The sequence below is a fragment of the Entelurus aequoreus genome, linkage group LG10 (assembly GCF_033978785.1).
Source record: "Entelurus aequoreus isolate RoL-2023_Sb linkage group LG10, RoL_Eaeq_v1.1, whole genome shotgun sequence".
Taxonomy (NCBI): Eukaryota; Metazoa; Chordata; class Actinopteri; order Syngnathiformes; family Syngnathidae; genus Entelurus; species Entelurus aequoreus.
In genome coordinates, this window is record NC_084740.1 from 2,549,440 (window position 1) to 2,562,998 (window position 13,559).

Sequence of the window (13,559 nt, forward strand, 5' to 3'; positions counted from 1 at the left end):
AGAGGAGAAAACACGAAAAAAATGACAATTAAATTTTGAAACATAGTTTATCTTCAATTTCGAATCTTTAAAATTCTAAATTCAACCGAAAAAAAGACAAAAACTTAAAAAAATAATTTATGGAACATCATTAGTAATTTTTCCTGATTAAGATTAATTTTTAGAATTTTGATGACATGTTTTAGATAGGTTAAAATCCAATCCACACTTTGTTAGAATATATAACAAATTGGACCAAGCTATATTTCTAACAAAGACAAATCATTATTTCTTCTAGATTTTCCAGAACAAAAATTTTAAAATGAATTCAAAAGACTTTGAAATAAGATTTAAATTTGATTCTACAGATTTTCTAGATTTGCCAGAATAATTTTTTTGAATTTTAATCATAATAAGTTTGAAGAAATATTTCACAAATATTCTTCGTCGAAAAAACAGAAGCTAAAATGAAGAATTAAATTACAATTTATTTATTATTCTTTACAATAAAAAAAAAATACATTTACTTGAACATTGATTTAAATTGTCAGGAAAGAAGAGGAAGGAATTTAAAAGGTAAAAAGGTATATGTGTTTAAAAAATCCTAAAATCATTTTTAAGGTTGTATTTTTTCTCTAAATTTGTCTTTCTGAAAGTTATAAGAAGCAAAGTAAAACAATTAATGAATTTATTTAAACAAGTGAAGACCAAGTCTTTAATATATTTTCTTGGATTTTCAAATTCTATTTGAGTTTTGTCTCTCTTAGAATTAAAAATGTCGGACAAAGCGAGACCAGCTTGCTAGTAAATAAATACAATTTTAAAAATAGAGGCAGCTCACTGGTAAGTGCTGCTATTTGAGCTATTTTTAGAACAGGCCGGCGGGCTACTCATCTGGTCCTTACGGGCTACCTGGTGCCCGCGGGCACCGCGTTGGTGACCCCTGGGCTAGACCAACAATCACTTCATATTGTCTACTGCTCACTAGTGTTACATATCTGACTTATTGTGTAGAAATTAGGGATGTCCCGATCCAGGTTTTTGCACTTCCGATCCGATACCGATGTTGTTTTTGCACTTCCGATCCGATATCGATACTGACCGATACTGGCCTTATCCGAGCATGTATTAAAGTTTAAAGTTATTTAGCCTACTTAGTTGTCAGATTCATGTTGAAAAGGGTTTTAGTACTCTTGATAACAACTAGCCAGCTGAATTAGGTGAGTTTGAATAATACACGATGGAGATGTTGACGTGCAGAGTTTCAAACACTCTTCATTTTCTAGCAGGGGGATTTTCAAATGATGCTACATATTAGCAGTAATGCTACTTTTTATAGCAACGCTTTTGCCCCACACTTGACAAATGACGGTTGTCTGTTCGACATATTCCCACTTGAAGCCAAACCACCGCCAGACGATGGACCCCCTGCTGTTTTTCTTGCCAATTCATTCATTCTTCCTTCATTATTACCGCTCACACGGCTACGCTAGCATCACAGCTAACGTTAGCCATGCTGCTACCTCTCTGCTGGGAGAGTGTGTATACGTATGTGACGTATGACGTGACAGTATGTGACGTATGACGTGACAGTATGTGACGTATGACGTGACAGTATGTGACGTATGACGTGACAGTATGTGACGTATGACGTGACAGTATGTGACGTATGGTGTGACAGTATGTGACGTATGACGTGACAGTATGTGACGTATGACGTGACAGTATGTGACGTATGACGTGACAGTATGTGACGTATGGTGTGACAGTATGTGACGTATGACGTGACAGTATGTGACGTATGACGTGACAGTATGTGACGTATGACGTGACAGTATGTGACGTGTGTAAGAAGGTGTGCTTGCTGTCTGTGAGAAGGAGAGACAAGAAGGAGTGAGAAGAGCCTGTAGTGTAATGCCAGCAGCTAAAAGCAACTGCGTGAGAACGTATACTCCAATATCACCATATAGTCATTTTCTATATCGCACAGAGACAGCTGACATTTTTACCGGTAACTTTTAACTCACATAGCCGTCTTAATGGTTAGGACACAGACCTGTGGATGTGTTGAAGGTGTGCTGGGAAATGCGGAACGGAAATTAGGGAGCAGCAGAAAAGTGGAATGTATTATTTAAATCGGTGCGTTGGAAAACACGGAATTTAAAAAAAAACTGCATCTGGATCGGCATTTTCCCATGCCTTGCCGATACGCATTTTTTGGCAAATATCGGCGGCCGATCCGATCCAAATATCGGATCGGGACATCCCTAGTAGAAATACGGGAAATAACCACAAAAGTAGACTTCATTCATCAACTGTGTTACAAAAAGGGATGAGGCCAAAGTACAGTGTTACCTACTGTATATTGCAGCATTTATACATCACATCATATTTGGCATATCAATGATAATAAAACCATTTTTAACAGGTTTCTTCTCCTTCACTGCTGACGTGTGATCGCGCAATTATTGTATTTGTACCATAATTTCACCCTTTGTAGGATAAATTCCAAAAATCCTGCAACGTTAGGTAATTGAGGCTTTTCATTACATCGATATTAGCAGACAGGATAGGTCCTGCAGTGCTCCTGATGTTCTAAATGGTAAATGGGTTATACTTGTATAGCTTTTCTACCTTCAAGGTACTCAAAGCGCTTTGACACTATTTCCACATAAACACACACGTTCACACACTGATTGCATGCAAGACCCTAACCACGACCCATCAGGAGCAAGGGTGAAGTGTCTTGCTCGAGGACACAACGGACGTGACGAGGTTGGTAGAAGGTGGGGATCGAACCAGGAACCCTCAGGTTAATGGCACGGCCACTCTCCCAACTGCGCCACGCCGTCACCCTTTTGTGCATTGTCTTACATCCTTACAGCCAGGTGGGGGCGCTGGCAACCTTTAGTTTATTTCAAAGTTTAAACTGTAATATAAACTACAGCAGTGTTTTTCAACCTTTTTTGAGCCAAGGCACAGTTTTTGCGGTGAAAAAATGCGGAGGCACACCACCAGCAGACATCATTAAAAACTGAACTCAGTTGACAGTAAAAAGTTGTTGTCGCAATTGTTGGATATGACTTTAAATCATAACCAAGCATGCATCACTATAGCTCTTGTCTCAAAGTAGGTGTACTGTCACCACCTGCCACATCACACCCTGACTTATTTGGAGCTTTTTTGCTGTTTTCCTGTGTGTAGTGTTTAGTTCTTGTCTTGCGCTCCTATTTTGGTGGCTTTTCCTGTTTTGTTGGTATTTTCCTGTAGCAGTTTCATGTCTTCCTTTGAGCTATATTTCCAAAAATCTACTTTGTTTTAGCAATCAAGAATATTTCAGTTGTTTTTATCCTTCTTTTTTGGGGACATAGTTGATTGTCATGTCATGTTCAGATGTAAACTGTCTTTGCTCCACAGTAAGTCTTTGCTGTCGTCCAGCATTCTGTTTTTGTTGACTTTGCAGCCAGTTCAGTTTGTTAGGTTCTGCATAGCCTTCCCTAAGATTCAATGCCTTTTCTCAGGGGCACTTACCCTTTGTTTATTTTTGGTTTAAGCATTAGATACCTTTTTACCTGCACACTGCCTCCCGCTGTTTCCCACATCTACAAAGCAATTAGCTACCTGCTGCCACCTACTGATATGGAAGAGTATTACACAGTTACTCGGCCGAGCTCTAGACAGCACCGACACTCAACAACAACACATCATTTGCAGACTATAATTACTGCTTTGCAAAACATATTTTTAACCCAAATAGGTGAAATTAGATAATCTCCCACGGCACACCAGACTGTATCTCACGGCACGCCGCGGCACAGTGGTTGAAAAAGACTGAACTACACTATACGAGATCTGTATTCATCCATGGTCCTGATTGAAGGACAATGTTCATTTTGATATGTCTTTGCTTAAACAAAAAGGTAGTATTGCTTCTTTATCTAATTCATTGGCAGGTAACAATGTTGCCCTACTCCGATTTCACACTTAATCAGTGAATCATGACAACATTTATTCAGTGTGGAGCTCATAGATAACTTCTTTGTTGACAGCTTAGCAAATGATCAAATCTCAGGACTCCTGCTTCATGCTTTGTTATCATAATCTGCAAATTTGCCCTTTTCCTAACTTCATCTACTCAACATATTGTGGATTTCTACGCGCGGCGCATGCAAAACGAGGTTAAAGTGCGTCGGCTAATACCTCCGCACCGGCCGTCATTTTCCGCTCGAGTTGATTTATACACTTCTGTGAGCACCATTTCCCTCTCCGCAGTGCAAACAAGACGCGGGGAAATTAAAGAGCACATATTACTTTACTTATCCACGGGCAGTAATTTCATTACAGAGGGCAAAGAATAAAGTCTATGTAATCGATAGCAGAGATAAATGTGACTTTCAGCAAGAGCAAACAAGCAGACTGAGGAGACGGCAGATTAATGAGCTGGAAGAGGAGATCAGGAACCTTTTTAGTACTCATAACTGCTATTGCGGCCATTTAATAAGTGAATGATTATAAAGAATGATGTGGGCTGCTGGCGACAAACAACCTTAGCGACGTGGCAAGGTTGCACTAAGGAGAAGCTATGTTGCATTGGCCTTCAACAGCATGTCGTTTCATTTTCAGACCTATTTGTGCTTGAAGAACTGGGGCCGTACTTATCAAGCTTCTTAGAATTACTCCTAAGAAGTCTGCTAAGAGTTGACTTAAGAGTAAATAAATTCTTGGCTGAAAGCTGCACTTAAAAGTTAGTTATCAAGCGTCTTACTCACACTTTCAGCGAAGTGTAGGACTGAATCTTAAGTGTCACACTCAGAGCTGAATTACGACATTACTATGTGCCGTAAACGCAATTTTAGGTGACGTCATTTCTGTGTCCATAGAAATGACCAATCACGGAAGGGAATCCGTTTTCTAAGAATAAAGAAATATCTTGGAAATATTTAAGTGGACAATGGGAGTGTATATTTTGACAATAAACTACAAAATAATACAAAACAAACTAGTCCCCGCTGGCACTCACGCTACCGCTCCCTCTCTTCTCTCGCCCACACACTCACTGACGTCACTCACCTCACGGCCACACACATACGCTACTGTCATAACATTTTCTTTCCAATTCATTAATTAGGCAACTAATTTGAAACTGGTGTGGGTGGCTCTATATATACTAGCCCACTGCAGACACATGCAGAAATCAACAAGGAATCGAAAAGTATTAAATCTGTGACAAAAATAATATCCGCTCTGTCTAAACGATACCGTTTGATCAGCTGCTAGTCATCAAAAAAAAAAAAAACATTGTTCCATTCCCTGAACGTTGGCGCACGTCTCTCTCGCCTCAGTGCCATCCCCTGCTGGCAACTCCTAACCACTTAAGACACCTCTGAAGGTCTCTTAAATATCGTGGAGAGTAGGAGTGATTCTTAGACTTAAGAACGTTGATAAAAAGCTTTTATTCTTAAGTTTGAGAGTAGGACTAAATTTAGCAAATTCTCAGGACTTAAGTGTAAAATGGCACTCTAAGAAGCTTGATAAGTACGGCCCCTGGTCATGAGTGTTAGTGAGTCTGGCTTCTCTGGTGTGGACGTGCATCGAGGCCTCTTACCTTCTGTCCATGTCCCAGCTGCTCCGTCTTAACGTCGGACAGATTCTTCCAGTTGGTGTTTCCTCCGCCGCTACCTTTCATGTCTGACAAAGACTGTCCGTCTATGGTATGGCCATCCTTGTCGTACCTACAAAATGAGGTTACATTTAATTCCGTGTAGTCCATGACAAGAATAAACTGTGAATGCAATTTGACCCCCCCAGCTAGATAGCTCTCCAAAGTACTGTAGAAATGCCAAAATAAAACAGCATTTTTTCTTTCTTATAATCGGGGTGTGCAGACATTGTTGCGGCGATCTGCCTGGAGGTGCGGCTGAAGGTGTGTGTGTGACAGCGGCTGTGCTGCTGCATGCGCGTCACAGCAGAAGCGCTGCATGCGTGTCACAGCAGAAGCGCTGCATGCGCGTCACAGCAGAAGCGCTGCTCCGCGGCGCGCCTCACCAGGTGCGCTCTCCAGCAGGTGAGCGCAATCAGACTGATGAGCAGCGCAGACAGGACAAAGCAAACAAATGCACCCGTTTCATTCAGTGTGCAGGACGGAGCTGAGAGCAGCAGAGACAGAGACGATCACTAAAACCACGAAAGCACTTCACAAACGCATGGGAAAAAGGACTCAAACCAAACGGACTACCGGTGAGCTCACCTCTTTCCACTGGACTGTTTAATCATGATCCGACTGTTGAAGTTTATGCGCTGTGATTGATGGCAGAGCTCAACTTCAGAAGAATGTTTATTTAGATAATTGAACTGTTAAATAAGGTACAATTGGTGCTTATTTTGTTTCTTTTCTTTATCTTATTCACCACAAATATTTGTTTTACTTGTAGAGACAAGAAATGGGCAATTAGGGCGCTTAAAGCCTTGTAAATGTAATTTGAAGTATATTAATATAGAGAGTGGATTTTGCTTTATTAAAAGGCAAAGTAAAACATTTAATTCATGTATAAAAATAGTATTTCTGTTAAAAGTGTTTATGTTAAAAACTACAGTAATATTGGTTTAAAATGCTTGATTTCATATGAATTAATAGAGAAGTGTCAAGTTAAACTTGTTGTAGAAATTCATGTCTAAAGTCTGTATAAAATAATTTAGGCTAAAACTTAAGGTAAAACACGTTGCTTTAAAAGTAGATGGTTCTAACATGTGAACTATATTTCTGTTTATTTAATGCCTAATTTACCTTATTAATCTAAGTTAATTAAGTTAAGTGAAATGCTGGTTAATGTGTATTAATTAATGTTAAAAATGTACTTACCTTTATAAAATACCTGAGTTAATGTACTTACTTTGTTTGTTGCAAAATGCTGTATTTTATTTAAAAGCTTTTATTCTTGTGTGTTTAAAGGTTTTTCACCTTCCAAGATTCCAGTTAATAAACTGAAATACGAGTGAAATCCTGAGCCTCATCGAGTCCTTCCTTTTCAAGTGTGGGAAGCCATGTCGTTATAAATACACCTGACAGACATATACATGCAAAACCGACTGGTGCACTGCAAAAACTGACATCTAAGTAAGATGAAATATGTCAAATAAGGCTGATATTTGCTTCTTTTCTGTCTGATAAGATCATTCTTCTCACTAAGCATTTTATGTTAGTGTTTTACTTGTTTTAAATGTTTTGGTCCTAAATGATGTCAGTAAGATATTACAGCTTGTTGCTGAGATGTTATGACCTATATTGAGTAAAACATGCTTGAAACTAGAATATCAACTGTTGTGTTATCAACACTCACAAGTATAAAACTACTTTTTTAAAGTCATCATTTCTTATTTCAAGCATGAAAAAAGAAAATCATGATTTTCACACAATTGTGTCTCATAATTAAAACAGATGACAGCCAAATGGACTTTGCAGTTTTATTTTCAATGAAACAATAGAAAATAGGTACTCATATAGTAGTACAGCTGGCACAGTACAGTAAACTGACAGTTAATATTTAAACATTTAACATTTCTAACACTTTTGAACAGAAATAGTTCATGCACATTCAGATAAATTCTTCAAAATTACAATTAAAAACATTTTGTCTGTGGGCCGGGCTGTATATATGTGCACTAATTGACTGAAAGAGCACGCACTTGATGCAATGATGTCATGTTGTCGATGGAAAAATGCATTTTTAGACGGCTAGGAGACCCCGAGAGTAACAAGATGTTGCCTTGTTGCCTTTCCATTAAGAACAATAAATTTGTTTTTAGTATAAGTTTGCTGGTTTCAAGAAATGTAATGCCGAGCGCATATCATTATGTCAAGATAATGGCACTAGCATTTACTTCATTTAAGGATATTTTTCAACATATTGAGCAAAAAGGTCTCTTTGTTTTCTACCAAGAAAAGTGCACTTTTTATTAGTGAGAATATACTTATTTTTAGCTATTTTTGGGTTCATTGAGGTTAGCTAATTTTACTTGTTTTGGAAAGTCTTGACAAGCCAAATTTTTTTGTTTTATTGGCAGATAATTTTACTTAGTTCAAATAAAATACCCCTAATTTATTTATTTTTTTCTTGTTTTTGAACACTGACTTTTTGCAGTGTGGCAAACAACTTTTCCCCAGGTTTGGACTTCTTGCACGGCTGTAAGACCATGCTGTGTACTGTCAGAAAAATTGTATTTAAATTATCAAAAAACTTTCCGTTCTGAGTTCCCAATGAACAGAAAAGAGGCTGTCTTTGTTGCACCAAGCAAAGGCTTGGAAAATTCCATTGTGTACGATGGGATGAGACGGGAGGGGTTAAACCCAAGCTTTATCCAGGACTAACCCGAGCAATCTTCTTCTTGTTTTCAATATGACCAAAAACAAGAGCTGTTTACATACCCCCATTCCTTTGGAAGCAGATGATGTTGTGTAAACAGGGAGAGTCCAAATAAAGGAGACGTAAACCTTTTTCGTCAGAGCGTGCTGGAAATTGTAGAAGGATACAATGTCCGGGCGACTCTCCTCAATATATTCAGTCCAAATTTAATTCTGTCTCTGTTTGATTCTTTGCTTCTTGTCTTGTTTAATAGATGTCATCAGTGTTTGAGTACTTTGTGTGTTTTATGAATGATTTTTTTGCGCAAAGGCCACTGACTGAGGATACATATAGCAAGAAAATGTTCAGAGCACATATGATTATAAAAAAATCTAATTAAATCGGCACCAAGTTGATGTGTGATACTTGAATCCATCAGAAGTAAAACACAGCATTTTCATATTTGTCGAGAAGCATTCAAAGCATTTATTATTGTGTTCGCTGGCTTCGAAAGCAAAGCAGTGCAAGAGACAGGCTTGACAAATGAATCAAGAGAAGGTGGATAGATGACCTGGCTGAGCTTGAGGTTGTAGAAGTCATATCAAAAAATATTTCACTCAGTGACCCCTATAATCCAGAGAAGACAACAGCGAGCTCAGTGGAGGTAAAAAGGCACCGATTGAGGTTGACGAAACCAATAGCTCGTTGCAAGGGTCAAAAGTGCTCCTATTTGTTTGTCTGGACCACAAAGCACAGCAGCAAACTGGTCAGGTTGCAAATCAATGCAATACTCCTGCAGGCTGACTAATTGAAAAAAATCCATACTAACGAATCGGACTGTAACAAGTAACCTGCCAATGTCCACTTTTCACTGATGAACACCAGCACACTCATTTATACAAGTGCAGGCTTGGCTTTAATTGTGCCTGTGGGCAGCCAAGTACTTATGGAAGCAGACCACATGGATGTGTCTTTTGTCGTAACTCAACACCTCAGGTGGGCGGGTTCTGCCAAAGAAAGGTTTACCAATAGTGGCGAATCTAGGGAAGGAAAATCAACTCGGGGTTTGAGCGAGTTAACATATAACAAGGCTCTGCTATAAAGTTATCCTGAGGCAATAATGGATTTTTACTACCTACACTGCAAAAAGTCAGTGTTCAAAAACAAGAATAAAAAAATACAAAAATGAGGAGTATTTTATTTGAACTAAGCAAAATTATCTGCAAATAGAACAAGAAAATTTGGCTTGTCAAGACTTTCCAAAGCAAGTAAAATGAGCTAACCTCAATGAACCCAAAAACAGCTTAAAATAAGTATATTCTCACTAATAACAAGTGCACTTTTCTTGGTAGAAAACAAAAAGAGACCTTTTTGCTCAATATGTTGAGAAATATTCTTAAATGAAGTAAATGCTAGTGCCATTATCTTGACATAATGATATGCGCTCGGCATTACATTTCTTGAAACTAGAAAACTTATACTAAAAACTAATTTATTGTTCTTAATGGAAAGGCAACAAGGCAACCGCTTGTTACTCTCAGGGTCTCCTAGCCGCTCAGGCAAATCATATTGTCTAAAAATGCATTTTTCCATTGATAACATGACATCATTGCATCAAGTGCGTGCTCTTTCAGTCAATTAGTGCGCATTTATACTTTCTTTTTTTTTTATTGTAATTTTGAAGAATTTATCTGAATGTGCATGAACTATTTCTGCTCAAAATTGTTTGAAATGTCACACGTTAAATAAATAAATAAAAGTCCATTTGGCTCTCATCTGTTTTAATTATGAGACACAATTGTGTCAAAATCATGATTTTTTTTTCATGCTAGAAATAAGAAATGATTACTTTAAAAAAGTAGTTTTATACTTGTGAGTGTTGATGACACAACAGTTGATATTCTAGTTTCAAGCATGTTTTACTCAATATAGGTCATCAAATCTCAGCAACAAGCTGTAATATCTTACTGACATCATTTAGGACCAAAACACTGAAAACAAGTAAAATACTCTAACATAAAATCTGCTTAGTGAGAAAAAATTATCTTATCAGACAGAAAATAAGCAAATATCAGCCTTATTTAACATATTTCATCTTACTTAGATTTCACTTTTTGCAGTGTGGGTTCTGCCAAAGAAAGGTTTACCAATAGTGGTGAATCTAGGTAAGGAAAATCAACTCGGGGTTTGAGCGAGTTAACACATATAACAAGGCTCTGCTATAAAGTTATCCTGAGGCAATAATGGTTGCTAGCAGCAACCAATAGTGCAGGCCTGGGCAATTATTTTGACTCGATGGGCCAAAAATCAAAGCATCACCTTTTTAAACGTTCCCAAATGAGCCCAAATAAAGACGCAAGGTACAGCACCGACATATAACTTATCATTGTGTCAGATCCAAGTAAAAAGCCCCCTCCCAGACAAAAAGGAGCGCAGTAAACAAACGGGGCTGACTGGGATGAAGGCGGCAGAGACAAACAAATTAGATCCGGCAGAAAATGTGCAGCTGTCATTTGGAAGCAGCGGCGTAGCAACTTTGCTCAGCCACACAAAAGCTAGCTTCATGAAGGAAGAAGATAGCCAGTCGCAGGTTGTTGGACACGTGTTTAGGCGGCTTACACGTGTCAGACGTCAAGAGTGTGAATGAACGAGGACATGCAGGCGCACACACAAGCGGGAGAGAACATTCAGGAAGCAGACTTATCAGAAGGAAGCTACAGTCGGTCAGGAGGAGAGACCACATGCGGTATATGCTTACCCAGGTAACTATCCAGTCCATTACCAATCAAGTCTGCCTTTACAATAATGCTCAGTTTTAACAACGTCCGAGATGTTTGGTTTCAATCAACTCATGTGGTTGTAGTAGTTTACTAAGTCCGAGTCCAAGTCTGAGTCCATGGTTCTCTCCCGGGAAAGGTTGGAGTCCATTGGGGATCTAACATAATAGTGAGAGTCCAGTCCATAGTGGATCTAACATAGTGTGAGAGTCCAGTCCATAGTGGATCTAACATAATAGTGAGAGTCCAGTCCATAGTGGATCTAACATAATAGTGTGAGAGTCCAGTCCATAGTGGATCTAACATAATAGTGAGAGTCCAGTCCATAGTGGATCTAACATAATAGTGTGAGAGTCCAGTCCATAGTGGATCTAACATAATAGTGTGAGAGTCCAGTCCATAGTGGATCTAACATAATAGTGTGAGAGTCCAGTCCATAGTGGATCTAACATAATAGTGTGAGAGTCCAGTCCATAGTGGATCTAACATAATAGTGTGAGAGTCCAGTCCATAGTGGATCTAACATAATAGTGAGAGTCCAGTCCATAGTGGATCTAACATAATAGTGAGAGTCCAGTCCATAGTGGATCTAACATAATAGTGTGAGAGTCCAGTCCATAGTGGATCTAACATAATAGTGAGAGTCCAGTCCATAGTGGATCTAACATAATAGTGTGAGAGTCCAGTCCATAGTGGATCTAACATAATAGTGTGAGAGTCCAGTCCATAGTGGATCTAACATAATAGTGTGAGAGTCCAGTCCATAGTGGATCTAACATAATAGTGAGAGTCCAGTCCATAGTGGATCTAACATAATAGTGAGAGTCCAGTCCATAGTGGATCTAACATAATAGTGAGAGTCCAGTCCATAGTGGATCTAACATAATAGTGAGAGTCCAGTCCATAGTGGATCTAACATAATAGTGTGAGAGTCCAGTCCATAGTGGATCTAACATAATAGTGAGAGTCTAGTCCATAGTGGATCTAACATAATAGTGTGAGAGTCCAGTCCATAGTGGATCTAACATAATAGTGTGAGAGTCCAGTCCATAGTGGATCTAACATGATAGTGAGAGAGTCCAGTCCATAGTGGATCTAACATAATAGTGTGAGAGTCCAGTCCATAGTGGATCTAACATAATAGTGTGAGAGTCCAGTCCATAGTGGATCTAACATAATAGTGTGAGAGTCCAGTCCATAGTGGATCTAACATAATAGTATGAGAGTCCAGTCCATAGTGGATCTAACATAATAGTGAGAGTCCAGTCCATAGTGGATCTAACATAATAGTGTGAGTCCAGTCCATAGTGGATCTAACATAATAGTGTGACAGTCCAGTCCATAGTGGATCTAACATAATAGTGTGAGAGTCCAGTCCATAGTGGATCTAACATAATAGTGTGAGAGTCCAGTCCATAGTGGATCTAACATAATAGTGTGAGAGTCCAGTCCATAGTGGATCTAACATAATAGTGAGAGTCCAGTCCATAGTGGATCTAACATAATAGTGTGAGAGTCCAGTCCATAGTGGATCTAACATAATAGTGTGAGTCCAGTCCATAGTGGATCTAACATAATAGTGTGACAGTCCAGTCCATAGTGGATCTAACATAATAGTGTGAGAGTCCAGTCCATAGTGGATCTAACATAATAGTGTGAGAGTCCAGTCCATAGTGGATCTAACATAATAGTGTGAGAGTCCAGTCCATAGTGGATCTAACATAATAGTGTGAGAGTCCAGTCCATAGTGGATCTAACATAATAGTGTGAGAGTCCAGTCCATAGTGGATCTAACATAATAGTGAAAGTCCAGTCCATAGTGGATCTAACATAATAGTGTGAGAGTCCAGTCCATAGTGGATCTAACATAATAGTGTGAGAGTCCAGTCCATAGTGGGGCCAGCAGGAGACCAGTACAATTCTCTACAGCTGTAACTTGCATTCACCCAAATTGTTTCTCAGTACATTTCCATGCTCAAAATAAGTCAGATTTTTCAAATAATTTGGTTTCTTCTATTCTTACACCTACATGTAAAGTAGGGCTGCACGATTAATCGAAATCGAATCGACATTGATGCTTTAATTAGTGCAGTAAAGAACTGTAAGAGTCACCGCCATTTGAGTGACATGCATGTTAGCCAATTAGAATTGTTGAACTTTGCGTTTGTTTATCTCTCATTTTACTTTGTGCATCGTTCTCAGCACCCTAAGCGCGTTTATTTAACAGTGGAATTAACTAAACAGAGTGACCCCTCTTTTCAGTCATTCACAATCTCTGGGCCGCCGCCAGTGTGCTGAGTGACACCCACTGAAAGAATTTCAGTCAATAACTAACCAGGTAAAGACAATTCCCTTACGTCCCTAAGGTGTACCTTTGTGTGAATAGAACAATATGACATCCAGAAGGCTGGAATTGAAAAGTAGAAAAGGCTCACACTGAAAGTGTCAGGCAAGAACTGAAAAG

At 38.8% G+C, this 13,559-nt stretch overlaps 1 protein-coding gene across 1 annotated transcript in view; it reads right to left on the reverse strand.

Moving 5' to 3' along the window:
- rpa1 (replication protein A1) overlaps positions 1-13,559 on the reverse strand; it is a 61,819-nt gene that overhangs the window by 13,149 nt on the left and 35,111 nt on the right. Inside the window, exon 13 of the mRNA XM_062061991.1 lies at positions 5,585-5,711. Within this exon, the coding sequence (XP_061917975.1) occupies positions 5,585-5,711 (127 nt within the window). The remainder of the gene's footprint in view (positions 1-5,584; positions 5,712-13,559) is intronic.